The sequence below is a fragment of the Falco peregrinus genome, chromosome 5, assembly GCF_023634155.1.
Source record: "Falco peregrinus isolate bFalPer1 chromosome 5, bFalPer1.pri, whole genome shotgun sequence".
Lineage (NCBI taxonomy): Eukaryota > Metazoa > Chordata > Aves > Falconiformes > Falconidae > Falco > Falco peregrinus.
The window spans coordinates 76,295,487-76,320,248 of NC_073725.1; the positions used below are offsets into that span (position 1 = coordinate 76,295,487).

Below are 24,762 nucleotides of genomic sequence, written 5' to 3' on the forward strand. Positions count from 1 at the left end.
AGGTCGCAGGGGACGTCACCCGGAGACGGCCCCAGGGTTCTGCCCCAGCACCTTCCCTGGAGCGGCCCGGCGGGGGACCTGGTGTAGGGGGCAGGCCCAGCGAGGGACGGCCCGGCGACGGCAGCAGGCCCCGGCCTGGTGTAGGGGGCAGGCCCAGCGAGGGGCGGCCCGGCGACGGCAGCAGGCCCCGGCCCCGGCCCAGCGGAGGGAGCAGACCCCGGCCTGGTGTAGTGAGCAGGCCCAGCGAGAGGCTGCCCGGTGGGGGGCGCAGGCCCCGGCCCCGGCCTGTTGCGGCCCGGCGCGGGGATCAGGCCCCGGCCCCCAGCTGGGCCAGCGCTGCCCAGGCCCGCCCCGCCGCGGCACCGCCCGCCGCCCGCCCCGCCCCGCAGCCGGCAGGTGCCGGAGCCACCGCCGGGAGCCGGCAGCCGGTAGGTGTTTCCCTGCGAGGCCGAGGCGAGGGTCGAGCGCAAGGCCCGGCTGGGTCCCGGGGGGCGGCGGGGCCGGGCGGGGGATTCGGCGGCAGCGGGGAGGCGGAAGGCCCGGCGGGGCCAGTGCCCCCCCAGCCCCGGGCAGGCCGCGGCGGCCTCCTGGCAGCGGGGCCAGCTGGAGGCGGGGGGGACACTGCGCCCGGGGACACAAACACACACACACACACACACGCAGGAGACGTCCAGAACCCGCCGGCGCTGCTCAGGAAAAGAGGGATGAAAACAAACGGCCGGTTGACTCCTTGAGGAAGGACCCCGCTGCTCCAGGTGGAGGGAAGGTCCTTCGTGCTCTGCCCTGGCTGCGGAGCCCCAGTCCCGGGGAGAGGAGGTATGGAGAGGTGGAAACGTGGGCCAGGAGAGGAGGAGGCAGCCCTGGCTCTGGGCTGGTCTCCAGCGCTGTCCGTAGCCACCACGAATTGCCACAGGGTGCTACTAAAACCTTAGAAAGCTTCAGCTTTGTACCGTCAGTACCCTCAGCGTTGTACCCGCAGCAGTGTGGGGTTGGGACAGCAGGATCGGGATGTGCTGGAGGGCTGGAGCAGTGGGAGCGGGGTGAAATTTAATCTGATGGAAAGCGAGGTCATGTACTTGGGAGAAGACTTTGTGCTGTAAGGCGAGCACTCTGGCCCGGCAGAGGTCATGCCAGCTTGTAGAGAGGACGGCTGGGAGCTGCCAGCAGGGCACAGCTGTGAGAAGAGCAAATATGATCTGTTCCCCAGGAGAGGAGGGAGCCAGGCCTAGGTACAAGTGTGTGTACTTCCCGGCATCCCTGCTCGGGAGATGAGCTTGGGCTGGAACTGCCTGCTCAGCAATAAGGAATGATGAGCCCATTTTAGAGGAGCCGAAAGAAACTCAGATGTCTTGACAAGCAGGAAGAGAAATTATGATGGGGATGATATTGTCCACTAGCACGTTGGCAGCGCCAACCCTGTGAAACGAGGAGGGCTCATTCTGCTAATGTAGTGCATTAGCAAATGTATGTAATTTAATGTAATGCAGCGCAACAGCAAATAACAATAAATAAATTTTAGCTGGAGGCTGGGAGGTCTTTAACCATTACAGTGGTGAGATCTTGGTTCTGCCTTCTAAGGGCACTGGAGAGGCAAAAGCGTAGGAGCTGTTCAGGCAGCGTTCAGTTGCTTTATGAAAAGGTTGTGAGGGGTTATGATTTCTTCTAAACAGAGGGATGGGGCTTGGACTCTGGGAAGAGCTCCAGGGCTGAGCTGGAGCAGGCAGGCTAAGATGGACACCGCCATGCCAGTGTCCTCAGGATTGTCCGTGTGGGTTGTGCTCAAGGTTAAACTTGTCTGAGTCACTGCAAGCGTAGGTGTGTGCCCCTTGACCCAAGGCGTCACTGAAAAGGTTGTTTGGAGATAGTCTCCTTGCACTGGTGAGAACTGGTGAGGGGCTGGGCAGTTGTCATGTGCCAGGCAGAGCCTAAAATATCGAGTGGTAGACTCTAGGCCAGGCACAATGCTTTAAATTATAATTGTAGTGGTTTGGGGCTGTACGTAAAACTTTCTGGGAAACACTTCGTGAATATTCAAGATAGCCTCCTGTTTGTCCCTTTTCAACCAATGTGCTTGGATTGGGGCTTGCGTTTCAGCAGGGGGCCTTCTGCTTTCCGGAATGTGGGACTGGAGTAGGCAGTAGGGGAAACTACAGTGAGTATTGAGTAATACTTAACCATAGTATGTCATTCATTCATTTTTAGGAACTAAACAAACTTGGGTCAGTGTGGAAAATGCAGGCTAAAAACTTCCTTTTCCCAAAGGCTTCTCTAAATGTTGTAGCGGTGTCCGTGTGCCCCAGGAAGTCCCCAGGTGTGTCTAGCAATGTACCTGCTCTGTTCTCCTTAGGCATTACGTGAGGAATGAATGAATTCCTGCTTGGAGGTGGGGAGACGCAATGCTTTAGGACCTGATACGAGGCTGTCTAGTGGTGTGGCTTGAGCACAGATGGGGGATGAGGCTGTAACGAAGGCAGGGTGATGGGGCAATGTCTCCAGATGTCCCCTGAGTGATGCCAAGTGGAGCAAATATGCTCAGTCCATCCCAGCTGCTGTTGTGTGGGGGGTGGTGCTGTGGTGGCTGTCTGCTCATGGCTGCACTCCAGGAGGTGCTGGGAGAAGGGATGTGCATGCTCATATGCTGAGTACAAAAGGATCTTGCCACAGGTGTGACTGGGACAGTTGACGGAGAGGGAGCTTCTCTTTCAGAACCTGAGTCCTTCCTAAGAAGACTGCTGAGTTTCTTGTTGTGTTCCCTCAGCAGGTCCTGCACCTGAAATCCAGTTCTGAAATTCATTCCCATGTTTCTGTTGTGACTGGAACTCTGTCAGCTGCTGTTATGAAAGGAGGGACAGTGTCTTCATCAGCACCTTGTTTTGGTTTATGAGCATGTTTTTGAAGCTCACTTCCTAATCAGCCATGCTTTCTGTGCTTGGGAAATCACTCAGTGATACGAAGTGCAGCAACTGCATTCCTTCTGGATGAAGCACAACTGGCAGATGCGCTCTGGGAGCGCAGCTAATGCACTTCTGTAGCTGAAGGGCATTCAGCCAGGGGCCAGGCTAGAGCCTGTCCACAATGCTCACACTGCATGTGTTTCAGGGTGTTTTGGGTCCTTGGCACAGTGTTGTCATCTGCAGAAATGTTGCCGTTGCTGGTGTTACTCACTGACATAGCAAGAAAAGGGATGAAAGTAACTTTATTATGTAAAAGATGATATTTTTTCCTGTTCAGATGTGAATTTAGCAGATAAATACTTGTATTTAAAGGATGTGGTTGATGCAGAGATCTTCCAATATGAGGATGAGTAGTTTTGGAAGGAGATACACAGGCTTCTGGTATCTGCTGTGATCTAAGAACAGTTTTTGGCCTATGGGTGTAAAGAAAAAGATGAAATTAGGTGTTCTACGCCTGCTTGTGGTACCGTTGTAAAGCCCTGTGTACGATTTCGTATGGTTGCTTTAATCAGGAGAGAATATCCTAGACTGAAAGGAGCTAGGTTTTTTTAAACTCTTTTTAATAGCATTTTTGTAGGGTCTGCAACAGGGCTGTGCATCACTTTTGCTGGTATTACCACAGCTCTGTGCATGTGCTGAATGTACCGTCACTACCACAATGTTTTTTCTGTGTGCAGGCTCACGTTTACTCAGCTTTGCACCAAGCCTGAGGAAGAGATTGATGGCTGCCAGGTGAGATAAGGAGGAAATAGTGTTTGTGTAGTACAGAGATTAAAATAACAAGGCAGCAGGACTGAATATACCTTCGAGGTACTAGACAGGTATGCCAAGTTCTCATCAAACTGTGATGAGATGTTCTCCCAGACTGATCTGTGCAAAGCTGCTGGAAACGGGGAGGATAGGAGAGTTGGAAAACAACAAATAGATGCTGATAACGTCTCGTGGCTCTTAGCAGCAGTCAATGATGTTCTAAAAGGAAAGATTTTAATTGTACAGTGCTCTTCCCTTCTCCCCGATACAGTAAAAGTGATGGTTTGTAGTGGGAACTTCAGTTGTTCTGCAAACTGCTGGAGGTTTTCAGAGGTTTTTGTCTCCAGGACCTGATTTTGCAGTGCAGGACCTGATTTTTGTTATGCAGATGAAGTACTCTATCCTGAAACTGATTGACTCTCATGAAGATTTCAGAGCAAGGCACCTGAGCACACAAGTTTGCCAACGCCGGTGTGTGTGTACCATTTTTTTCCTTCAAGAAACATGATGAGCAACTTCTGCCTTGGGTTGCAATACTGGCTGTTACGCTGCTGTTTCCGATGGGCACTCTGTGTCCATCTTGCTTCTCTCTACTAGAAAGAAGCTGTGCAATTTTCATAAGCACTGTCAGATCTTTGCGTGCTCTGCAAAGGACATACCTCCTTTTCTGATCAAAGGGAACACGATTAGAACATGCTGTAGGATATCACAGTCCATTTTCTCAATGGTATAAAGTCTCTGAGGCAGGGGGAGCTCAGTTTTTATTTCTGGCTTGAAATGCTCAGGGAAGCTCTTGGCTGCTGTTAGTTTTGCTTTGGGCTCATTCATTCAGAGCTGCCTCGTGGCTGCAGTCTAAAATTTGTTGAAATTGTGGTGGTGAAAAAGGGCTGTTTGAGAGCCCAGACAGTACAGCAGGCCTGTGCTGGTCACGGGTCTGGGTAGAGGCTGGAGGTAGGAAAGAAGCTGCTTCATGCTGCACATCTCCTGTGTGAGGCCCCACTTTACTGCAGCTATCTTTAATCTGAACTCTCTCAGCAGGCCTGAATTTAGAGTAAGAAACTACAAGAAATACCCCCAAAAGATGGCAGTGTAATTAGCATCTTAGGAATTGTGAAGAACAGCTGCCAGCTGTGTACATTTGACTTTGTATCTCTTAGCGTGATGAAACCTGAGGTGATCAGAGAATTAAATGAGCTGGGGCTTTCCATGCAAATTAAGTAATATATGTCTCTGTTACTTATTGTGATTAGTAAGGTAACTCTGCATTAGTAATAGTTATGTTTCCTTTACCTCCTTTATCGATAAGAAAATTGAATAATGTCCAGTTCTCTTACAGATTAAAAGATGCAAGATAAAGCATTTGTGCTGAGATGGTGGTCCCACTACCCTGAACCAATTTGCAGGTGGACATTCTCTATTGGGTATGTCCCCAAACTCGAACCTTCTTTGATATCCGCTCTCTGCATTTGGAAAGAAAATATTCTCTACCTTACCCTAACTAAGGCCGGCTACTTGTTAAGAGTTTTGGAAGATGTGTTTTTAGAAGGAGCATTCTAGCTTGAAGTTTACACGCTTACTGTTTCACCTTGCATTCCATTTTATAATTGTAAATTATGGTACAAATTATGGTTAAAATCATAAACCTGGTGCATGCACATCCATGCTCTAGCTATATTTCATCTTTATTTACTCATTGCATTGCGTGGTCATAGAGAAAAAGAATTTTACTTTAACATTTTGAACCAAGCCTGTTTGCTTTGGGACAGTTTCCTTGAGCTCTTATTTTGGGAGTGAGGGTCAAGGCTGGGTCTGCTTGTGAAGATGGTGTAGTTATTCCAGCAAATCCCAGAGTTGGGAGAAGGTAGGTCTGGGGGGGGAGCTGCCTTCTCAGCAGAGTGCATCCCCTGCCCTGCCTGGGACCGGTGGTTGGGAGACTTGGGGACCTGTGTGAGCTGCAGGGAGAGGCTCTTCGACTGCTGCAGTGGGGTGAGTTAGGCTTCTCTGAGTTCCCTCCATGGCTTATACCGGCTCCCTGAAAAAAACCCCAAAATACAGCCCACTCTCAGACTAAAAGGACTTTGCAGATGTAAAAAGGAAAAGCGCAGAGGCTTGCTCTCTCTTGCTGTTGGGCTGCGTGTGTAGACACAGTATGCTTCCTGCCTCACTCCAGATCTCAGCCACTATTGTTTTTGTGAGCACTAACGTCTCAAAATGGTATCTGCTGCACATATCCTTACAATGTCTTACATCATTTGACAATTGAATCTTCTACTGAGACAAGATGTGGTGGCTGAGGCACGGTTACATGTGAACACAGGTTATCCACCAGAGTCTGGGGATGGCGGGCGCTGTCAGCCTGCTCCCTGCAGGGGCAAATTCTGAGGGTCTTCCCCCTTCCTACCTTTGCATCTTTAATCTGACAGTACCTCACGGTGCAATATAAAAAGAATTGGAGGGTTTTTCCCAAATAAGTTTTGAAGCACAGTTATTTGATTGAAAAGATACAGCCCCCTCCCTAGTTTGTGAGGGGTTGCTGAGGAATTGTGTTAAAAATAAGCCCTCATTGCTCAGAAATGTCTTGTGCTTCTTCCCAGTTCCCCACAGCTGGAGAGCAGGTATAATCTTTTAGAATATGAGTGAATAAGATTACTGTCCTGGGGAGAATTATTGTAAAATGGGTATCGCTTAGGTCACAAAACAAAGATTGCCACGTGGGAAGACTTGATCAAAACTTAACCGTAGCCTGGCCTTCCCTACGGCTAGATGGGCAGTGCTGAGGCTGCCTGTGAGATGGGAGCGCTTGTCTTCTGCCCAGCTGTTTGCAAAGAAAGCCATCTGAGTTGTGCTTTACCTTGTGCCCTTCCAGTGTGGGTAAGGGACACAGCATCTCAGCCTCTGCTAGTAGCATCCCTGAAATGGACTGCACTTTCCCTTCTGGAAAGCACTTGTCCAGCCTGTGAGTGTTTGTGATACCGGGATGCTTGTGCTGTAGAGGAACAAATAAAGGCAAAGATCGGGGCACATAGCTGGAGCAGTTTGTGTCCTGGCAGCCGTGCGTGGCCAAGCGGGCATTGTGTCGAGAGGCTGGTGCCAGGAAGCACCACCAACTTTGCCTGATTCAACCACAGCTAAATTTGTCTCCCAGGAGCAGAAGGAGGGTCGACTGCTTTTTATGGCAGTACCATGTGTTTGCAGAGCTTTTAAAAATAAAGATTGGCTAATATGTTCTGGATTGACTTGTTCATATCTCCAAGACCCAGAACAGCTGCTGTCCATGTTTTCTCTCCTTCCCTTTTGGGTTGTTTTGTTGTGGTGTGTTTTTTTGTTGTTTGGGTTTTTTTTTCCCCCGAATGGCCATGACTCAGCCCTTCCCTGCTGCTCTCTGAGTTTCCTGGTTTCTGAATAGGCTATTCTTGGGCCAGCGGCTCCTGACAGATAGGAACAAGGGGAATGTTGTGTTGTTTTGGTTGGATTTTTTCTTCTCTGGCCTGTCTTAATGCTCTGCTTCCCTCTGATTTTTTTCCTTTTTCTCAAATTACTGAATCATCCTAAATTGTTAGGTGCCATTAGGGGTGTGTTCTTGCCCCTGTACCGAAGGACCCCTTCTCAGGAATGATCCCGTCTGTGATCCTTGCACAGCACCAGCTTTTCTGTTGCAGCAGGAGGGTGGTGACACTCACGGAGGGTTAGATTGGTACGGCTCTGTCTATTGTAAAGCTTAAACCCCCCTTGGTTTAGCCCCTCTGATTCCAAGGGACTGTGTTGGGCTCTCCAGTGATCTGCCTTTGGAGGGGTGGATCCGGGTGAGGACCACTTCTCTGTGCCATGTCCGTACAACCCAGGTGGTAGATGACTTTCGCTTCAGAGCTAAGAGGCAGCACACTCCGGTTCAGCGGCCCAGTGTGACTTGGGATACGTGCTGTCTCCGTGCGTACTTGCACAAGTAAGGGGAAAAGATGAACTAGAATTTAAAAACAAAGAAAAAAAGCCTTCTGATTGCTTAATTAGTTATTGCCCCCACCCTGGATGGCAGAGGCTGGAAATCTGAAGGATGCTCTCTCTGAAATGCTTCATGATGCAGTTACGCAACTTCTTAACACAGAGGGCTTTGGAATTTCTTCTGAACTTTTATTCCTCTGTAGTGTGGGCTGGGGAAAGTCACCTTCCAGTGGCAGGTAGTACACCCTGGGCCAGGCGTGCTGGCTGCCACTCTTGCTATGCAGCTATGCAGTTAGAAGTGAACATGGTGTCTAATACTGAACAATCTTTGCTGGGTTTTAGTTTTATTAAGAGCACAGCTATTTCGGTCAAGACACAGTTATATGTGAGGGGACGAAGCCCAAGCTGTTGTATATTTTGCCTTGAAAATACAGTTGGCTTTTTTAAAAAAAAACAGAGGCACACTATGTTTTCGCTAAGTCTGTAGTTACTGAGAGAAATTTTTCAGACAAAAGTACTAGAGGACTCAAAACACAAGGGTAGTGTTCTTCTTTAGTATCCCTCCACGTTTTTGGATGCACTGTATTGTTGTTAAGCCAACCAAGATAAAGGCTTTTCTGTGCGAGGAGGCTTTGAGAACATCCACTGCCAGATTAAATTAGCCTTTCTGAGAATAAATTAGTCGTTGTGATGTAGGCAGCCCCGCTTACTGCAGCTGTGAAATCTGTGCATGTTGGTACCCACAGCAGATAACTTGAACGTAGATGTGATAGCGGTGTTTGGAGTGCTGTTAATTTGAGATTAGGTTTCTGGCTGGTGATGAATGAAAAGCAGCCCATTGAATTTTATTGATTATTTCTTCAACTAAGAAGCAGGCACCCTTATAAGAGAGGGAAAGGAACCCCTGGGGTTCAGCACAGGTTTGTTTTGGGAGGAACTCATGGACTAAAGCCAATGTTGTATCCTTGCTGCAGTGACTCTCCAACCTGGGGTGCTTTTGAGGTCCTCGGGAGTCCAAGTTGTCACCCACCATGTGGCAGAAGGGGAGCATTGGAGCCTTGTGTTGGAGTGGAGGACAAAGACTAGAATGCAGGGTGGAGGAAGGCAGTCACGATGGGATTGCTATATTGCTGCCATCTCCTTTGGGCTTGTGTTTTTAACTGACCACTAGGTAGATAAATAGCTGTTGCTAATGTGTGTGTTGCCCTTTTCTTAAAGGTGTGTTTGTTGGGAGAGGGGTCCGCCAGAGTCAAGAAATTACTCAATATGAGTTATGCATCTTGCTCATCTTTATTAGCTTCTAACACTTCTTATATAGCCTCAATACACAAGCATGTTCCCAAAGCAAACATATAATTGGTTATTAACCCCTAAGCGCGTGCTGCTCTCACACCACTAATTATCATGATTAGAACAAGCATTCTATCCATGCAGCTATTTGCGTTAGCTATGTTTTAGCCTTGCAGTTTGTTCCTCCCTTTATTCCCATTCCGCTCCCTATCTCCCTTGGCCTTGCACCTGTCTTCCCTAACAGCTGCAGCTTGTTACAGCCACGGCCTGTTAGTACAACAAAGTTACTTGGTCTCAGGATTCAAGAATAGATCAAGGCCACTTTCTTGTTAACTTCAGCACAACTTCAGCACAATTCTAATTCCAGGCCTGGATTGTGCAGATCTTTAGGGATTCTATGGCCACGCTTCTGCAGCCATTCTACAGGTGTTCAGTTTGTCTTCTAATTAACATTGCGTCTTTATTCTGCTTAATGGTATGTAAGGAAGTGCTTGCAGGAGGCGTGGATGTGTGCTGGAGGCTCAGTTTGCCCTTCCCACCTGCTCTGCTGTGACCATTCAGCTCCTCCAAACTCTTAATCTTTGAGCAAGAAAGTGAAGCTGGGACTGTTTCCATTGCAGTTAAATATCAGCTCTTCCCCTGGGCTTGTTGTAGGTCCTCCACACAGATGTCACGTGGATCATATTTGCATTTTGGGAATGGAGGTTCCCCCAGAGTTTGTGGCTTCAAGCTACAGGTGTCATTGTTTTAGCCTTTCAGACTCCCTCTTGGGTGCCACAATTCAGGATGTGTTAGCGCGGTGGGAGCTCAGCTTTGAGCTGGCTGCTGGGTTGTTCTGATGAGAGAGAAAACAGTTCCCAGCTTGTTTAGTGTTGTAGCTGTGGGAGCAGCTCTGTCATCAGGCTCAGGAAAGGATTTAGGTCCTCAATCCTCCAGAGCAGCTGAGCTATTTACTTGCCCTGAGGGCACCTTGTTATTTTCACCGCTCATCCCCTGCTGTGAGAGCAGCCAGCCAGCCTTAGGACTGATGAAACCCTCTGACTAGTGATACTTTTAATGTAACAGTAAAGCAGTGAGGTGTTGCCTTGACAGAGAGGCAGAGAAAGAGTTTAGAAAAACTTAGAACGGGGACTTGAGGATGTGTGTCGCTGCGTATTAAAGATGCTTTGAATCCAGCTGCTATGCCCAGATTTTCAGTGAGGTCTTCTGCTTGCTTTGTCTGTGGTTCTAGAGTTGGTGCAGGTCATATCCAGGTGCTGTCCCACACGTGCTGAAACTCAGATGCTGCCTGGAGAGGTGTGACAACATTGCCTCTCTTCTTCCTTCACCCTTGTTTTCAAAGGGAATACAGCTTTGCGTGCCTGACTGCGTATCCTGCTGAACGTGGCCAGCTGATTTGTACCTTGGTCAATGCCTTGGCAGTTCTGCTGACGTTTAAGCGAGCCAGGCTAACAATGTGGCTTCGCATGTCTTCGTTGGCTCCCCTAGCAGGAGTGCTGTCTGTTGTCTCCGTGCAAGCAGCAGTGGCAAAGGAGGCTCGTGGGGAAGCAGCTTTTGGTGTGATCTGAGGGACAGATGTGTAGCAGCTCGTGATGTGGCTTTGTTCAGCAGATAGCGACAGAGTTTTGGGGAAGGGGTTGTGAAGGAGTTGGCAGGAACTTGGTGCTGCAAATCGAAACCAAAGTCACAAAGTGCTGTGGAATAAAAATGACTTCCCTGGACCTGGAATTTAGTGCAAACTAGCCAAGTCTGGCTGGAACTGGAGGGAGAAATGGGACCGGCAGGAGCTGCGTGTGACTCAGGGGTGCATCCCAGGGCTCCCTCTGAGCCGCTGTGGTGCTGCTGGAGGTGACCCAGCACTGGGCACACTCAGTGGCTGTTGGTTAACTGCAGGGGTTTCCCCCTCTGTGAGCTGGGATGTTGTCATCTGTCTTTGAGCAGACCAGATGAGCTGGGTTTGGGAGCAGGTGAGTGCAGCGTACCCTCCTCCTGTCTGTGGGACGAGCGAGCCCCATGCTAGCAGTGTGCTGCGCCATGCCGAGAGAGGTCCTGGTCTGGAAATGGGAAGGTCTGGTCACACCGTGGGAGCAGGAAGGTGAGTGTGTGATGCCTGAGCACAGAGGAGTTCCTCCGGCGCACATGGCTCTGGACATGTGTGGGTCCTCCCTGTTGGACTTGGGAGAGATCTCAGACATTACGCACACACTCCTGCTTAATCGCAAACCACGCTTCTTTGCAAAGAGTGAGCTGTGGCCTGAAATAAAATTGAGTGACATAGAGCACTTCTTGCTAGTCTTCGGGGGGCAGGGAGAAAAAAAAAAAGGCAAGGTGACACCGTACCTGTTAAATCTAAATGTCAGCAGCTTCTCCGGTGCCAAGGCAAGGCTAGATGTGAGGATAGAAAATGCTAATGTTGTTGGAGACTGGAGCTGGTCCCGTAGCAAGCTAGTGCTATACTCCGGATAAGAAAACATTGGTAGAGTGACATATGTTTTATACATCACTTGGAAGGAAAATAGATCTGGAATCGCCACTGATGTATTGGAAATTATTTCATTGTGTTGCAAAATCTGCAAGGGAATTCTGAATAGGCTGTTGGGCTCTGATTAATTCTGAAAATTAAATGCGGCTACGTCTCCACGAAAGTGCTGATCCTCTATGACTCTAATTTCCTCCTCCCTTAGATCTTACTGTGTTATTTAATGGAAGTCACACATCTACTCAGTTTGATTCAGCAATGATGTAGCTGTATTATTTGACTATTTTGCAAAAAAATTTATAGAATGAGGGAGTAATGAAAAAATGGGTGCAAAAAGGAATAAAATATTTTTAGTGCAGTTTTGGGAAGGAATTTTATAAAATCCTGAGTTGTGTTGTGAGATGTAGCATCTAATCATCCTGTATTCGTCTTCTCTGTTTGAGAGCTGGGAGGTGCCATTGGAATGGGCTGGCAGCAGGCTGTGACAGCAGGTGACACTGTTGCGTGTAGGTAACTGAAGAGCAGAACTTGCCACTGCTGCCTGCGGCAGAGCTTGGCGAGCTGGTGGGCTCTGGAGGAATTAGAGTGGTCCCTGGAGAAACTGCAGGCTGCCTGATCCCTAAAACCCTGAGTGCTGGGAGTGGGAGGGACTGTCAAGGGGGTCATTCTGCTTTTGCATGCTTCCTAACTCGTCCTTAAAAAGTCCCATCTTTTATGGGCTGCCATGAGAGGCGAGCTGTGGAGCTGTGACTCCCTTTAATGCAAGGAACTGTGGAGCTGTTGCCTGATCTCCTCTGGGACTTCTGCTTGCTGTTAAGCTTTTTGAGCAGCTGGGTTTTTTTGTTTTCTTTAAATGAAGGTTTTATCTTCTTTAAATGAAGAACTAGTCTTGTGGCACTGTTAAGTTTGGTGTTATGTTAAAACACTAGTATTGGAGTAGATCTTGGTTTGAGTTGCTCTAGATTATTGCAGGTTATGTTTTTAACATTGTTATTAACTGGATATCAAATGGGTGATGTAATGCAGCATTTATCCTCTCAGGGGAAAACTTAAGTAGATGCACAGGACTCCAAGCAACAGCTGCTGCTATCACTGGGTGCTTTCCCATGGATGTTATCAAGTGTTAGCTTGGACTGTTTGCAAACTTCAGTGATGGTCTTACGGAAAAGCTGACTTTTCCCCAGAGATTTGGCTTGCGGCACCCTCCTTATCCGAGTCTCTCTGCAGCAGATTGCTGAGGTGCAGAGGAACTCAGGTTTGTTTTTAATGTTTCCTTTAAATTGCATCTTTGCATCCCTGGGAGCACCTGGCATACTGTAGTCTCTTCTCTGGCGAGGCCAGGTCACTGCCTGGTAAGGTCTGAACAGTAAGCACCTCCTGGGTGGGAGAGGGTGTGTTTTCCAGGGCCAGCAGCAGCCTCAAGGCAGCCTGGTTGCAGCATGCTCCGTGTTCAGAGAACTGTCTTCAGGGGCAGCTGTCCTGGCGGTCCAGAGTGCTCTGTGCATGCCTGAGCCCTCCCTGTTGCCCCTAAATGTGTTAGGGCTGGGGTTCAGTTATGAAGTATAGGGCAGTTGCCTCTCCTCCCTGGTAGCTCACAGGCTCCCTTGCAGGCCCCCTTGACCCTTGTCAGATGTCACCACTGGCACAGTGAACTCTGCAGACAGTGTGATGCTTCCTTGCAGCTGTGTTGCAGCTTGGGAGCCCACCACAGAAAGCAAAGAGCTACCCCGGTTCATTGTTTTCATTGTGGCTGGTTTTTCTTTAAATGTTCAGGTTAACCAGGTCCTGGCAATGCTGTTTCTGCAGCCCCAGTGTGGAGAGCCAACAAGCACTTGGTCAGCCCATCTGGAGGCGAATAGCACTGGAGAGAATCCCAGAGGCGGCAGCAGGTCCTGACAAACGCTCCTCCCGCACATAACCCTTTGTGGGTGTTGCAGATAAATCATCCTTGTCTTAAGCAGAGGGATTTTGTGTCCGGTTTTCCTGATATCCATAGAGAGGAGCTGTGCAAAGCAGTAATTTGAATCTCTGGCTGAGGACAGCTGAGCCTGGGCTGCGTCGTGGAGATTATCTGATTGTGCTTTGGATTTAATGCCCTGAGAAATCTTGCTTTGGACACAGCACCTGCCTTCCTGCGAGATCCTGCTCTTAGCTGATTTGCCTGCTGGGTGACGCTGGCACACAGAAGGTCAAACGGACGTGTCCAAGGTCCCAAGGTAAATGGCTGCAACAGGGATGCTCCTCCAGAGATTTGCATACTGTAGAGCCCAGCGGGGAGCTTTGGCCCTCTGACTTAGCTGGATTGAGTGGTGAATAACCTTCCACTCTGCTAGTCCTTTGTCTTAAAGGACTACTTCTGTCCTGCTTTGCCTGCAGAGCTCTTCATCCCTGCACCGAAAGAAGAGCCTGACCCTCCTGGAAGCAGCAGTTTTCTGCAGCTGAAATCTGACTGCCGAAGTGTGGGAGAAATCTGCTGCTCTGTGAGCAGCCTGGCTGCTTCTGCACGGTGGCTTTGCGCTCCCTGGCAGCGGTGCTGGAGGAGCAGGGATTGCACTTAGGGAAACGCAGCTGAGTCGCTTGGAAAAAGAACAGACTTTTCTGTTAGTCCTTAACTTGGGTTTCCATCTGTGCCTTGCCCGAGTGTGTTGTAGGCATGCGCCCTCTTGCTGTCTTGCCCAGGACCAGGATGATGAGTTGTGGAGGTGCTGCCAGGGTTAACTGCGGGGTAAAGGAGGGGGTACGTGCTGCCCGGTCAAGGATTGTCCCGCCATCCTCTTTCTAAAGGAGGCTGCAGCGCTGCCTGGTCTTTATTCGTTTCCTCCTGACTCTGGGGAGATGGTGTGCAGGCTGGAGGCTGCAAATGTGCATGGGAGGAAGCGAGGCTGAGGGGGAAGTTTGGCTTGCTCGCAGGGAAGGCTTTTTTTTTTTTTTATTGTTGTTGTTCCTTGTAAAAACCAGGCAGAAGTAACTGCTGATACTGCTTTCTCAGCAGGGATTTTTGCTATCTTTCAAGGTAAGAGCTCACTGCTGTGGGTTGCATGTGGTGCTTTCAGGAGCAGTGGGAGTTGAGCCATGTCCCTGCAAGCTGTGTGCGTGTGTGTGAGCAGGCGTGTGCACAGAGAAGGCAGCATCCCTGACTTGCTCTGTGGCACAGGTATGATGCAGAGAACACGCTGCAGAGCAAGGTCCAGGCTGGGCTTTGGAGATGCTGCTCAGAAATGCTGTCATGGAGGAGGGGAATTGTCATTGCCACAGACAGAGTGTGGCTCTGTACGCCTCTCATCCCACCCTGTGCAGTTCAGTCTCTTCTTGCTACCCCTAGAGCCTTCTAAAGGGTGACAAGCTTTCAGTCAAATGATGTTTTGCCAGTATCTGATGTGCCTTTTGTGCTTGTACCTAGCATATCTGTCTGCCTTCCTAGTCTGAGTATTTCCCTTTACCTGTGAAGCCTGTGGCACAGGTGGCTTTTCTGGGGCCAGGAAGGCTGGGGTGGTGTTGGCCACAACGCTGTTCCGTTTTTGAAAGGAAGAAGGCTGGCCTCAGTGCGGGAGACCAGCTTCTTTGGAACTCTCGACTTTGCTTTTGAAGTTGTATTTACAAAAGCCTGGAAGCTGAAATTGGCATCTGTTTGATGTGTGATGAAGCTGAAAGTGGTCATATCCTTTTCTTTTATTTATTAATTTAATTTTAGTGTGTTTTTTCCTTTTCTAAATATTGGAAGTTATTTTTTATGAAGGAAGAACTCCAAAAATGTGCAGCAGCAGCTTTTGAAGTGCCAGCATCACTGAGCATGGTTGAATATGAACAAACACCGAGTCTTGTCTCGGTGGCTGGAGCCACTGCTCATGTAGGCAAAATAAAGCCAAATCACTGTGTCTCTCCAGTTATCAAATACAGGAGGAGCACAGCCGATGCAGACCATGTTTCTGCTCGTGGGAGTCGATCTCAGCTGTGCTGTGAGGCTGAGTCAGAGCTGCATGGGGCCAGCACTGCACCATCAGGGTTTTTTGCACGTGAGTTAGACTTGCTAACAGTCTGGTTCGTCCTTCTCAGGTTTGTCTCACCCTGGGTGATTTTGTCCAGGAGGAAGCAGCCTGAAGCACAGATAGCTGCTGCCTGGGAAGAATGGCATTCCCAGAGCAAATCTTTGGGTCTTCAAGCAGTGCAGGAATTATCTGTGACTGTCCTTTTCATGGCATTATCTATTTTATGATGTGTTAGCATATGTTCATATAGGACCTGTTCTGGTGGCATAGTGTTCCCCAGTCCCACTGCACAGTTCAGTTGTTTTTCACAAGTGGTGCCCACCATACCTGTTTGGAGAGCAGGTCAGATGGGCAGACCTTTCCCTTCGCCATGTTTGAATCCCAAACTGTTCCCGCAGCGATGTAGCAGAGGGAAATACAGCCAGCAGGCAGCACTGGACCCTAATGCATCAGCTCTTCTCATCGCCACTGTAAGCAGCTGGGAGAGCTTTGTGGTCACCAGTTTTGAATGTGTCAGTAATGGGAACCATGCGCTTTGGGGTATTGAACCCTAATTAACTAGAGCCGGGGTTGCTGAGCAGAGGAAAGGGGTGGATTGGAAAGCCTTGTGTTTCCACACGCAGGGCTGTGTACTGCCCTACCAGCTCTTTGGCTGTGCTCACTGCTGTAGAGAAACCTCAGGCAGACCTCTCGAGGCTGGGAGTTTGCCCTGGTCTGGGGGGATCTAGAGGTTTTGTTCTTCTTGCCTAAAAGCTGCCTAGAGTGAGACCCTGGGTTTGCCAGGTGTAGGGGAGGACCCGTGGATTGAAGCCACAGCCAGGGCAGGCCAAGGGCTTTCTGCCTTTGGGGCACTCCTGGTTGTGTCTGTCACTCTGCCCTGCCCCAGCAGGGCTAATGGGAGTGGTGGGAATCGGGATCTTTTCTCTATTGTTTTCTTCAGCAAATGTCCAGCCTAAGCTGTGTGTAGGCTCCCACACAGCTGTGGTTTAGTCCCTCGTGCCCGTGCTGAATCCAAGCCACCTGTAAAGGCCACAAGCTTTGTGACTGGAGGAGAGGACGAGGAGTGACCGGGTGTGCTTGTGTAGTCCCATGGCAGTGCCACAGGGCAGGTGAAGCTCACTGGAGAAGCGAGACCAGCCACAGCTTGCTGTCCCATCCATGTCACAGCAGCACACACCAGAGTGCACCAGTATGGGCAACGCTTGCTGTCACCACAGCCGAGCATGGCTTCGGGTTGCCGATCTAGCCTTGAGGGCGGTAATGGGCTCGCACTGAAAACAGCACAGAAATACCCTGCCCAAGCTCGGTGTGTCCAGCCTAGCAAAACAGAGGCTGAGTCAGGGTATGGCGGCTGTTTGCAGCAAGCAGGGAGTGAAGGAAAGCTGCTCAGGCTCAAGACCAGCTACAAGTAAACTAGAAACTGTAAGGACGTTGGAGCAGTGGGGGCCTGGAACAGGCTTCCCATGGGACTGGCAGGAGCAGGATGGCCAAAACGCTGCTGGAATGTGAGGAGGAGTTCTGGGGTTTTGTCCCCAGCGAGGGAAAGAGGGATGGGCTGATGCAGCTCTGCCCTCTGATCGTTATTCTGCTTGGTTTGTTGTGCTGCCAGCCCATGGGGGCCCTTTGCTTGTCTTCTACGTTTCACGTGAGCAGTGTTTACAAGGATTGCGTGGTGGGTTCATCTTCTGTAGTTAGATAGAGGAGCCAGTAAAAGCTGTTCTTCCAGTTGAGAAGAACTAATCTGTGTTTTTAGCTGGAAATAGCATCTCCTCTGTGGATCCTTTTATTGGGAACTGACTCCTTTTGAGTCTTACGATCTTGTAATGGGTCCTTGCTTCCAAAGGGCTTGCACTGGACGTTGGTGATTCCATCATATCTTGAACTTAAGCTCGGTAAACTTGGCTGAAATTATTTGTAAAGCTTTTATTTTTCCCCTAGGTGTTTGGTTGGTCTATAAGCATGGTTATTCCAGTAAGCCCCAGTGCGGATGCAATTTCTGCAGTCTCTGGGAACTTTTCTTGCCATGTGACAGCAGCTAGTTTTGTCTAAGCTGTTTGCATGACACAGAAATGCACTGGTGGTTCAGCTTTAATAAACTGATATGCTTAACGTGGGACAGCTTTGTAGTGTGCTGGCAGAATGGCTCGTCATGCTGGCATGGGTGGCTGGAGATCCCGGGGCATCCTTGCTGGGAAAGGTGCACGAGGTCCTGCGTGCCGTGAAGGCCCTGATGTGGGCTGCCAGCAGAGCCCAGTCTGTCTCTCCATGGTGGTGCCATGGGCAGGCAAAGTCTTGTTTCTTTTTTGCAAGGCCCAGGGAGCAAAGTCAGTCAGCTTCACCAAAAGGTAAAAAAGTGGGTAAACCCAGAAATGACCAGCAGCAAGAATCCTGCGATCATGTTTTGGTGGAAAATACTGCTGTGGGTTTGTTCAGCAGCTGGATCTTCCCAGCTCACCTGCCTGTGCTCAGGCACCGTCAATGTGCTTCAGTGCAGAGGGGCTCTCCCGGCAGGGTCTCCTCTCTCCTGCGGTGGGTGGGTTGGGGAAGCTGCCCCTCTGCAGGGGTGCTGTGAGCTAGCTCCTCAGAGCAAGGTTGCCTCTCTGTGCTGCCACAGGCATACTGGGGGAGGATCTGGGTTGCTTTGCTTTGGCCATGCTGCTTTTGAGAGGGAATGCTGCCGGGTCGTCCGTGCCGGGGCAGGGAGTGATGTTCCGGGGTAGCTCCCATCTGTGTGCCCTCCAGTTCCCCATGGAGTTTTCTGGCAGAAGTGGGCTGGGGCAGGTTTTGTGCTTCTCACATCAAGATAAAAGAAAACACAGGAGAAACAGCTTCTAATAGGCTTAAAAGCAACAGGCTTTCTTTTCCTCCTGGGAAGGGCACACAGCCAACATCTTGCTCTTTACAGATCTCTCTTAATAAGCAGAATATTGCATTAAGAGCGACTGAGCCTGCCAAGTACGAGCAGCGCAGCTCTGAAGCCCCTGCAGCTTCTTTTATCCCGGCGCACACGTGGCTCTGAGACCCACTGGCCATCGCCTTCGTGGCTGCCTTTTCCTGCTGGTCAAGGGGCAGGATTAATTGCTGGCTCAACCTGGGGGCGTTGCTTCATCTGACGGGCGTTTCTAGAGCGGCTGGTGGAGCGTGTGGGTGGGATTGCCTCTTGATCTCCTCATCTCCTCAGTTTTCTCACCAGCTGCTGTCATGACAGGGGGAATGAGGCCGGGGAGTGTTGAAAGATGTTACATTATGGGAAGGCAGCATCTGAGGGGTAATGGGAGGAGAAGTGTTACATTAGAAAAGCCGTGGGCTCAGCTGGCCTGCGTGGGCGAGGAAGGCTCCCAGCGCGCTGATGTCCCCAGGTGAGGACTCGGGGCTGCTCGGGTTGGGCTGGGCTCATCCAGGAGCCCTGCAGGCATGGGGACAGGAAGGTCCGAGGCTCCTGGGTGTGCAGGGTGGCTTGGTTGGCTGCTTTCAGTGGAATAAGTCGTCCTTTTCTTTACATCCCCAGTGAAGCTAAAAAGAGCACGGCCCAGTTTGTAGCTTTTGTAGGTCACTGAAGGAGAAGGAGGGCTCTGCAGTGCACTGCACTTCGGGTGCTTTCCTCCATCTGGGAGCGCTCTGTGCCCTGGCAGCTCTGCTGTGCCTGCTGCACAGGCTGCTGCTTCTGCCTCTGGCTCTGAAGGAAGAAATTGGAGAGAAAAACAGGAGCAAGATGACCCCCAGCTGCCCCAGTATTGCACTTTGAAGTTGTGTGTCTGCAACATACCGCTTCAGACCTCTGGGGAGAAATACTAGTCAGTAAATGAGGACATTCTGGGGAGACCCTGTGCCTGTCAGGGCTTTGGTCACTCCTGGGGGGATCAGCATGCTCCTCTGCGCTCAGCAGCAGGTAATGGTGCCCCTCCACAGACTTGTGGCTTCATTAGCTTTCCTGCCACCTTGCAGGAGGCTGCTCCGAGGCAGGAAGCACGAGCTAGAAAAACAGGAGTGGAATAAAGCAAATCCAGGCAGGTCAGGGAGGGATGGATCTTCCTTCCCATACTTGCCGAGGCCTTGGCTTCGCTTGACCCAGCACCTGCGGATGGAGGTGGTTGCGCCCCAGAGACACCGCTCTGCAGCACAGGCAGGGCTGGGGCTGCGCTTGCTGCCTGGCCCAGTGCCCGTGGAGGCTTGTGCCATGCCGTGCCGTGGAGGTTGGCATGCCCTGGGCAGGCTGCCCAGCACGTGGTATTGGTGCTGGGGTCGGAGGGACCTCACTGCCTCTGCCTCCCTAAGCAGTGACCGCAGCGGGGTGCTGCCTGTCTCAGCCCTGAGACCCCTCGGTCCTGAGCTCTGGGGCTGAGCCGGCGGTTCGTGCCTCCCCAGGGCTGCAGCAGCTTTGCTGGTCATAACTCAGTGCAGGGGTCCAGAGCTGCCCTGGCTGTGCCCATGGGAGGTTTGTGGGCTGGTTGTAGCCTCGGTGTGTTTTTCCTGCTCAGTCAGGTGCTGCTGGAGTGGGACCTGTGTGGGCCCAGCTGAGAAAGCGCTGTCCCCGCAGCGTGCTGGCCTGCCTCAAGAGCAGGAGACCGAGGGGAGAACAGGACAAGCAGGGTCCCATTTGCTCCCGGCGCACTGGGAGCAAAGGATTGGGCGTTTAGGTAGTTGCTAAGACCACAAGGAGAACTCCTAGTGCTGCTCCCCGGGCACTGACGGCAATGTCACCATGTCCCGTGCCCGATGGCATCCTTCCCGAGCACCGAGTGAACAGCCTCTCAGTCGTATTTCCCAGTTTAGTCACGTCCCACCAGATACAACTGAGCCAGAGTAAACAGGGAAATCTGGTTTCTTGATGCCATTGCACTTCCTTGGAGTTCAGAGCGTGTTGGTAGGGCTTTTCCACATGCCGAGGACATGTGGCCTCATGCCTGCCACAGAGGGGGCACACGTGGGGTGGTTCCTGCCCAGCCCCCCTCTCCCCACACCTGCACTGGGGAGAGGAGGGGGTTTGGTGTGGTGCCTGAGGCAGTGCTGTAGCAGTGGCTCCTCTCCATCTCTGTAACTCGCTCACTGTCTCCTTCACACCACGCAGGTGGGGTAAGCCAGCTTCCAAACTACGCTGCTCGGAAGAACAGCTCTCTGCCTCTGAGTTCCCTGCTGCAAGGAAGAGGACAGGTAAGGTTTACCCCATGTAAAATAATGTCTCCAGCTGTTAAAGGAGGTCTTAACTCACTTGGTGAGATTATTTAGAGATGCTCTCTGTGGGTTTGCACCCTCTGCCTCTCAGAGTTTGTGCTTCAGGCTCAGGGGGTCCTGCTGTGCCGTTGGGACACAACGTTGCGTGTCACACTGCTGGGTGGAGCTGGGGGGCTGCGGGCAGCTCTTCCCCATCTTTGGCAGCCGAGGCGCTTGGCAGAGCAGCTTCTAGCACGGTATGGCCCCAGCAGAGCCACCCCGAGGACGACTGCACGGTAACGCAATGTGGGCTTTACAGGGCAAGCCCTGCAGTGCTAGCAGGCAGGTGTCACACCTTGGATGCGCTGCCTGGGTCAAAGCCTGTCCTGCTTTGTGGCTGCAGCCTTGTTTCTGCCCGGGGTGGGTGCTGAGGCCAGTGCAGCAGTGCTGCCAGCCCTGGACCTTCCGTTACCGGCCGCCTCCTTCCACAGGCACAGCACAGCTCCGGGTGGGTGCCTGCGGGTGGCCGAAGGCTGGTGTCTCTTCTAAAGGCTTCTGTCCTTGCAGGGCTGCCCTGAGCCATGTCCAACGACCCTCCGCCACCCTACCCGGGAGGCCCCTCGGCACCGCTGATAGAAGAGAAGCATGGCCCACCCATTGCAGCAGGTACTGGGGGGCGGGGGGGCCCAGCTGCTCTGGGGTGGTGGGGTGACATTGCCAAGCAGGCAGGAGCCAGGCAAGTGTGGTGTCCCTGGGAGCACCCTGGCCGTGGCCTTTCCTTGCGGCCCTGCCCCATGGCATGCAGCACACTGGGGAGGGTGGCGTGATGCCCAGCTCCATCCGTTGCCGTATCGCCCTGGGGAGGCAGGAGGCCCCAGGGGCAGTGACAAGACCAGAAAGCACTCCCTGCGCAAAGCCTGGCTCTGCTTGCTGCTGTGGGTAACGGGGCATGAATTTGGGCTTCTTGTGGCCCAGATGATGAGGCTTGGCTAGGTGCCCCCCACCCCATGTTGCGCCCCCTTCCCTTGCTGGGGCCAACCCCCAGACCACTCAGCCAAGCCCCCACCTCCCCACCAGCTCTGCTGCCAACTCTCCATTTCCTTTCAGATGGCGTCACCCCAGTTGTGGGACAGCCCCAGGGGGTTCCCATCCCCCCACCTGAATTTGGACCTCCCCCATATGAGCCACCCTCCCAGCCAGGATTTGTGCCCCCCCACATGCCCACAGATGGCTCTGGGCCCTACGTGCCACCTGGTGAGTACTGCGAGGGGCCATGTGAAGCAGGGGGCGGAGGTGATGGGCAAGGACACCCCCCGGAAACATGTGGCACCCAGTGCCCCAGGGAGTGGGGTGGGGGATACCACGTGGTTTGGGGCTGCCACTGGGGGCTTGCAATGAGGCTCCTCGGGGTGGGGGGCACAGTGCCTGCAGCAGGGCTGGCCCCAAGTCTGTACTCAAGGTAGTGGTGTGGCGGCAGGGGGGGGCTCCCAGTGAGGATCCCCCCGCCGCTAGTGAGTGTCTCCTGCCACATCCAGAAACATTCACCTGTGCATGTTTGTTGTTCCCAGCAGGTTATTACCCCCCGCCAGGCCCTCACCCCCCCATGGGCTACTACCCTCCCCCAGGCCACTACCCCTCTCCTGGTGGCCACACGGCAACAGTGCTTGTCCCGTCTGGGGCTGCCACCACAGTGACGGTGCTGCAGGGTGAGATCTTCCAGGGTGCCCCCGTGCAGACGGTGTGTCCCCACTGCCAGCAAGCCATCACCACCAAGATCACCTATGAGATTGGGCTCATGAGCTTCCTTCTTGGCTTCTTCTGCTGCTTCGTGGGGTAGGTGCTGACAGCAGCAGTGATGGTGGTCGTTCAGCCCTGGTCCTGGTGGCCTTGGCTGAGCTGTTGGGCACAGCAGGGGCCTTGGTGCTGAGGGTTACTGGGGCAGCAGGTGCGTTGGAGCCCTGGGCTTCAGCCAGGGAGGGGAAAGTGCCACCTCCGAAGGCCTGTTGTAGAACCTGGCATCAGAGCAGGGGCTGTGCACCCCCAGCCCAGAACCCGTGGTGCTGCAGCGTCTCTCCTTGTGGCCAAGGGCTGGCACCAGGAGGGGCTGTGGGAGGCTCCGTGGGAGGGTTCCAGCCCCCTGCCCCAGCAGTGGAGGCAGGTCAGGCCTCACGGTCTGCGCGTGTCTCGCCAGGCTCTGCTTTCCCTCTGTGAGCTGCGTGACTGCTCACCAACTCAGCTCTTACCTCTGCAGCCATGGCGGCAGCCCCCAAGGGGCAGGGTGCTTTGTCCTGGCCTGCACATTGGCAGGGGGTCAGGGTGGGCTGCCAGGGGCCAGTACTCACCTCTCCTGCCCCATATGTGCCCCCCCTGGGGCCTGAGCCCACTGGCTGCCTCTGGGGTGCCTGAGCTCACCACGCGGCCTCTTCCCGTGCTCCAGGTGTGATCTCTGCTGCTGCCTGATCCCCTGCCTGTTCGATGACTTCAAGGATGTGACACACACGTGTCCCAACTGCAAGGCCTACATCTACACGTACAAGCGCATGTGCTAACAGCACCCCAGGAGCCCCAGGAGCCCGAGCCACTGGAATGACACCGGCCCCTCTCCCGCTGCCATCCTAGTCTATGCGTGTGCAACACTCCTTTGCTTAACCCTGCGGTGGTGTGTATGTGTGTATCCTGGCTCCCTGCCGCTCAGAGCTGTGACCACCTTCCCCAAGCTCTGGTCCTCGCTGTGAACAGTTAGATTGGCAATGCTGACACACAGGGGAGGTGGGCCCAGGCCCTAGATGCTGGTGGGGGGGGGGGGCTGCCCCACAGTGTGCAGGAGTGGGGGGTGTCGCTCTGCCCCCCCTTATGCTCCAGTGTGCTAGCGAGGCCCCTCTCGCCTGGAGCAACCCTGGTGCTGGAGGCGCCCACCCCTCAGTGCCCCACAGCACAGGGGATGCCCAGCGGCAGGGACATGCTGCTTCTGGCAGGGGGGCACCTGCAGCATCGGGGAGGGAAGGGGACAGGGGCAGCCCACAGAGCACACAGAGGGGGCACCATGGCCCCTGTGGCCTTTTTAGGAAGGGGCCTGGTGACAAGGCAACAGATAGTGCTGCACAGGTACCAGGTCTCAGCACGGTTCACGGCCCTCTCCAGCCAGGTCAGCGTGCAGCCCGTAGGCAAGGCCGCTTCCCAAGGAGAGACAGGCAGAGCTGCCTTTGAGGCACGGTGGGGGGAGAAACGGCAGCAGCACCGCACCCCTGATCAGCACCTCCGTCCTGCCAGCATGGCTACCAGGCTACCAGCGCCGGTGGCTGCGGCTGCTCCAGCTGCATGCACCTCCTCCCAGCCCCCATGGTGGCTCTTCTGGGGAAGGAAAGCCCCTGGCAGTTCCTCGCCCACCTGGCAAACTGTTACCGAAAACGTATCCGGCATGTCACTGCCTGCCCCAGCACTGTAGATTAGAGGAGTTTGTTACCAGGCCGCAGCTGGCTCGCAGCTCTGGAGCAGACCCCTGCCCACCCACTGCGGAGCCACTCCCAAGCCCAGCAGGGTCTGTGGGCACACACCCTGCAGCACCCATCCTGCCGCCACTGCAGCTGCACCCTGGGGGGTTCCTCGTTGCATGTGGGTGTAGGGGTTTATTTTTAGCTCACTTGATACGGGGCAGAAGGAAGGGGCCAAGCAGGCAGCGACAGGAGCTGCCAGCAGCACTAGATGGATGAGGGCAAGAGGACCCGGGAACCATTTTCAGCCTCTGGGGCTGCTTTCCCCCTCGGGGCCCCAGCCCCTGCAGCCAGGGCGGCTGGAGCTGCAGCCCCGAGAGCAAAGCGGGGGTCTCCCACTACACAGGTCTGCAAACTCAGCCTGGCCTGCACAGGCAGCTGCTGTTTGCTCAGAGGTGGAACTGTGGCACTAGTCAAGTTTTTATGTAAATAAATAACAGACCCTGACCTTGTGTACATCTTTTCTTCCACAACAGATCTGCACCCCAGGGGAGCTGAGGATGAGGAGGGATGGCGTGGCAGGGTGTTGGGGGCACAGCAGTACCAAGCAGCAGAGGAAAAGCAGCAGCTTCCCTACCCTGGCCCTGTGGGTAGCCAGAGCTTTTTCTGCCCAGCCCTCGGCAGCAGCTGGGTCGTCCCCAGCTCTGCCTGCTCCTTGTACCCAGCTGAGGAGGAAGGCGGCCCTGGAGACAGAGCTGGAGGAAGGCAAAGGGGTATGTCCA

At 52.9% G+C, this 24,762-nt stretch overlaps 1 protein-coding gene across 5 annotated transcripts; it reads left to right on the forward strand.

Annotated features, from left to right (window-relative positions):
* The first annotated feature begins 223 nt into the window (after positions 1-223).
* On the forward strand, positions 224-24,487 carry CDIP1 (cell death inducing p53 target 1). 5 transcript variants are annotated; one of them, XM_027796280.2, is made up of 7 exons: positions 12,357-12,667; positions 13,186-13,628; positions 20,467-20,549; positions 21,117-21,215; positions 21,657-21,803; positions 22,118-22,382; positions 22,987-24,487. In XM_027796280.2, the coding sequence occupies exons 4-7, from the start codon at positions 21,131-21,133 to the stop codon at positions 23,096-23,098; spliced, it is 609 nt and encodes a 202-aa protein (XP_027652081.1). In that variant the 5' UTR covers positions 12,357-12,667; positions 13,186-13,628; positions 20,467-20,549; positions 21,117-21,130; the 3' UTR covers positions 23,099-24,487. The 5 variants fall into 5 exon arrangements, with proteins under 5 accessions (XP_055659498.1, XP_055659497.1, XP_005244146.1 ...); XM_055803523.1 differs by lacking the exons at positions 12,357-12,667; positions 13,186-13,628 and adding an exon at positions 224-428 and having other exon boundaries at positions 22,121-22,382; XM_055803522.1 differs by lacking the exons at positions 12,357-12,667; positions 13,186-13,628 and adding an exon at positions 232-428.
* Positions 24,488-24,762: the final 275 nt, after the last annotated feature.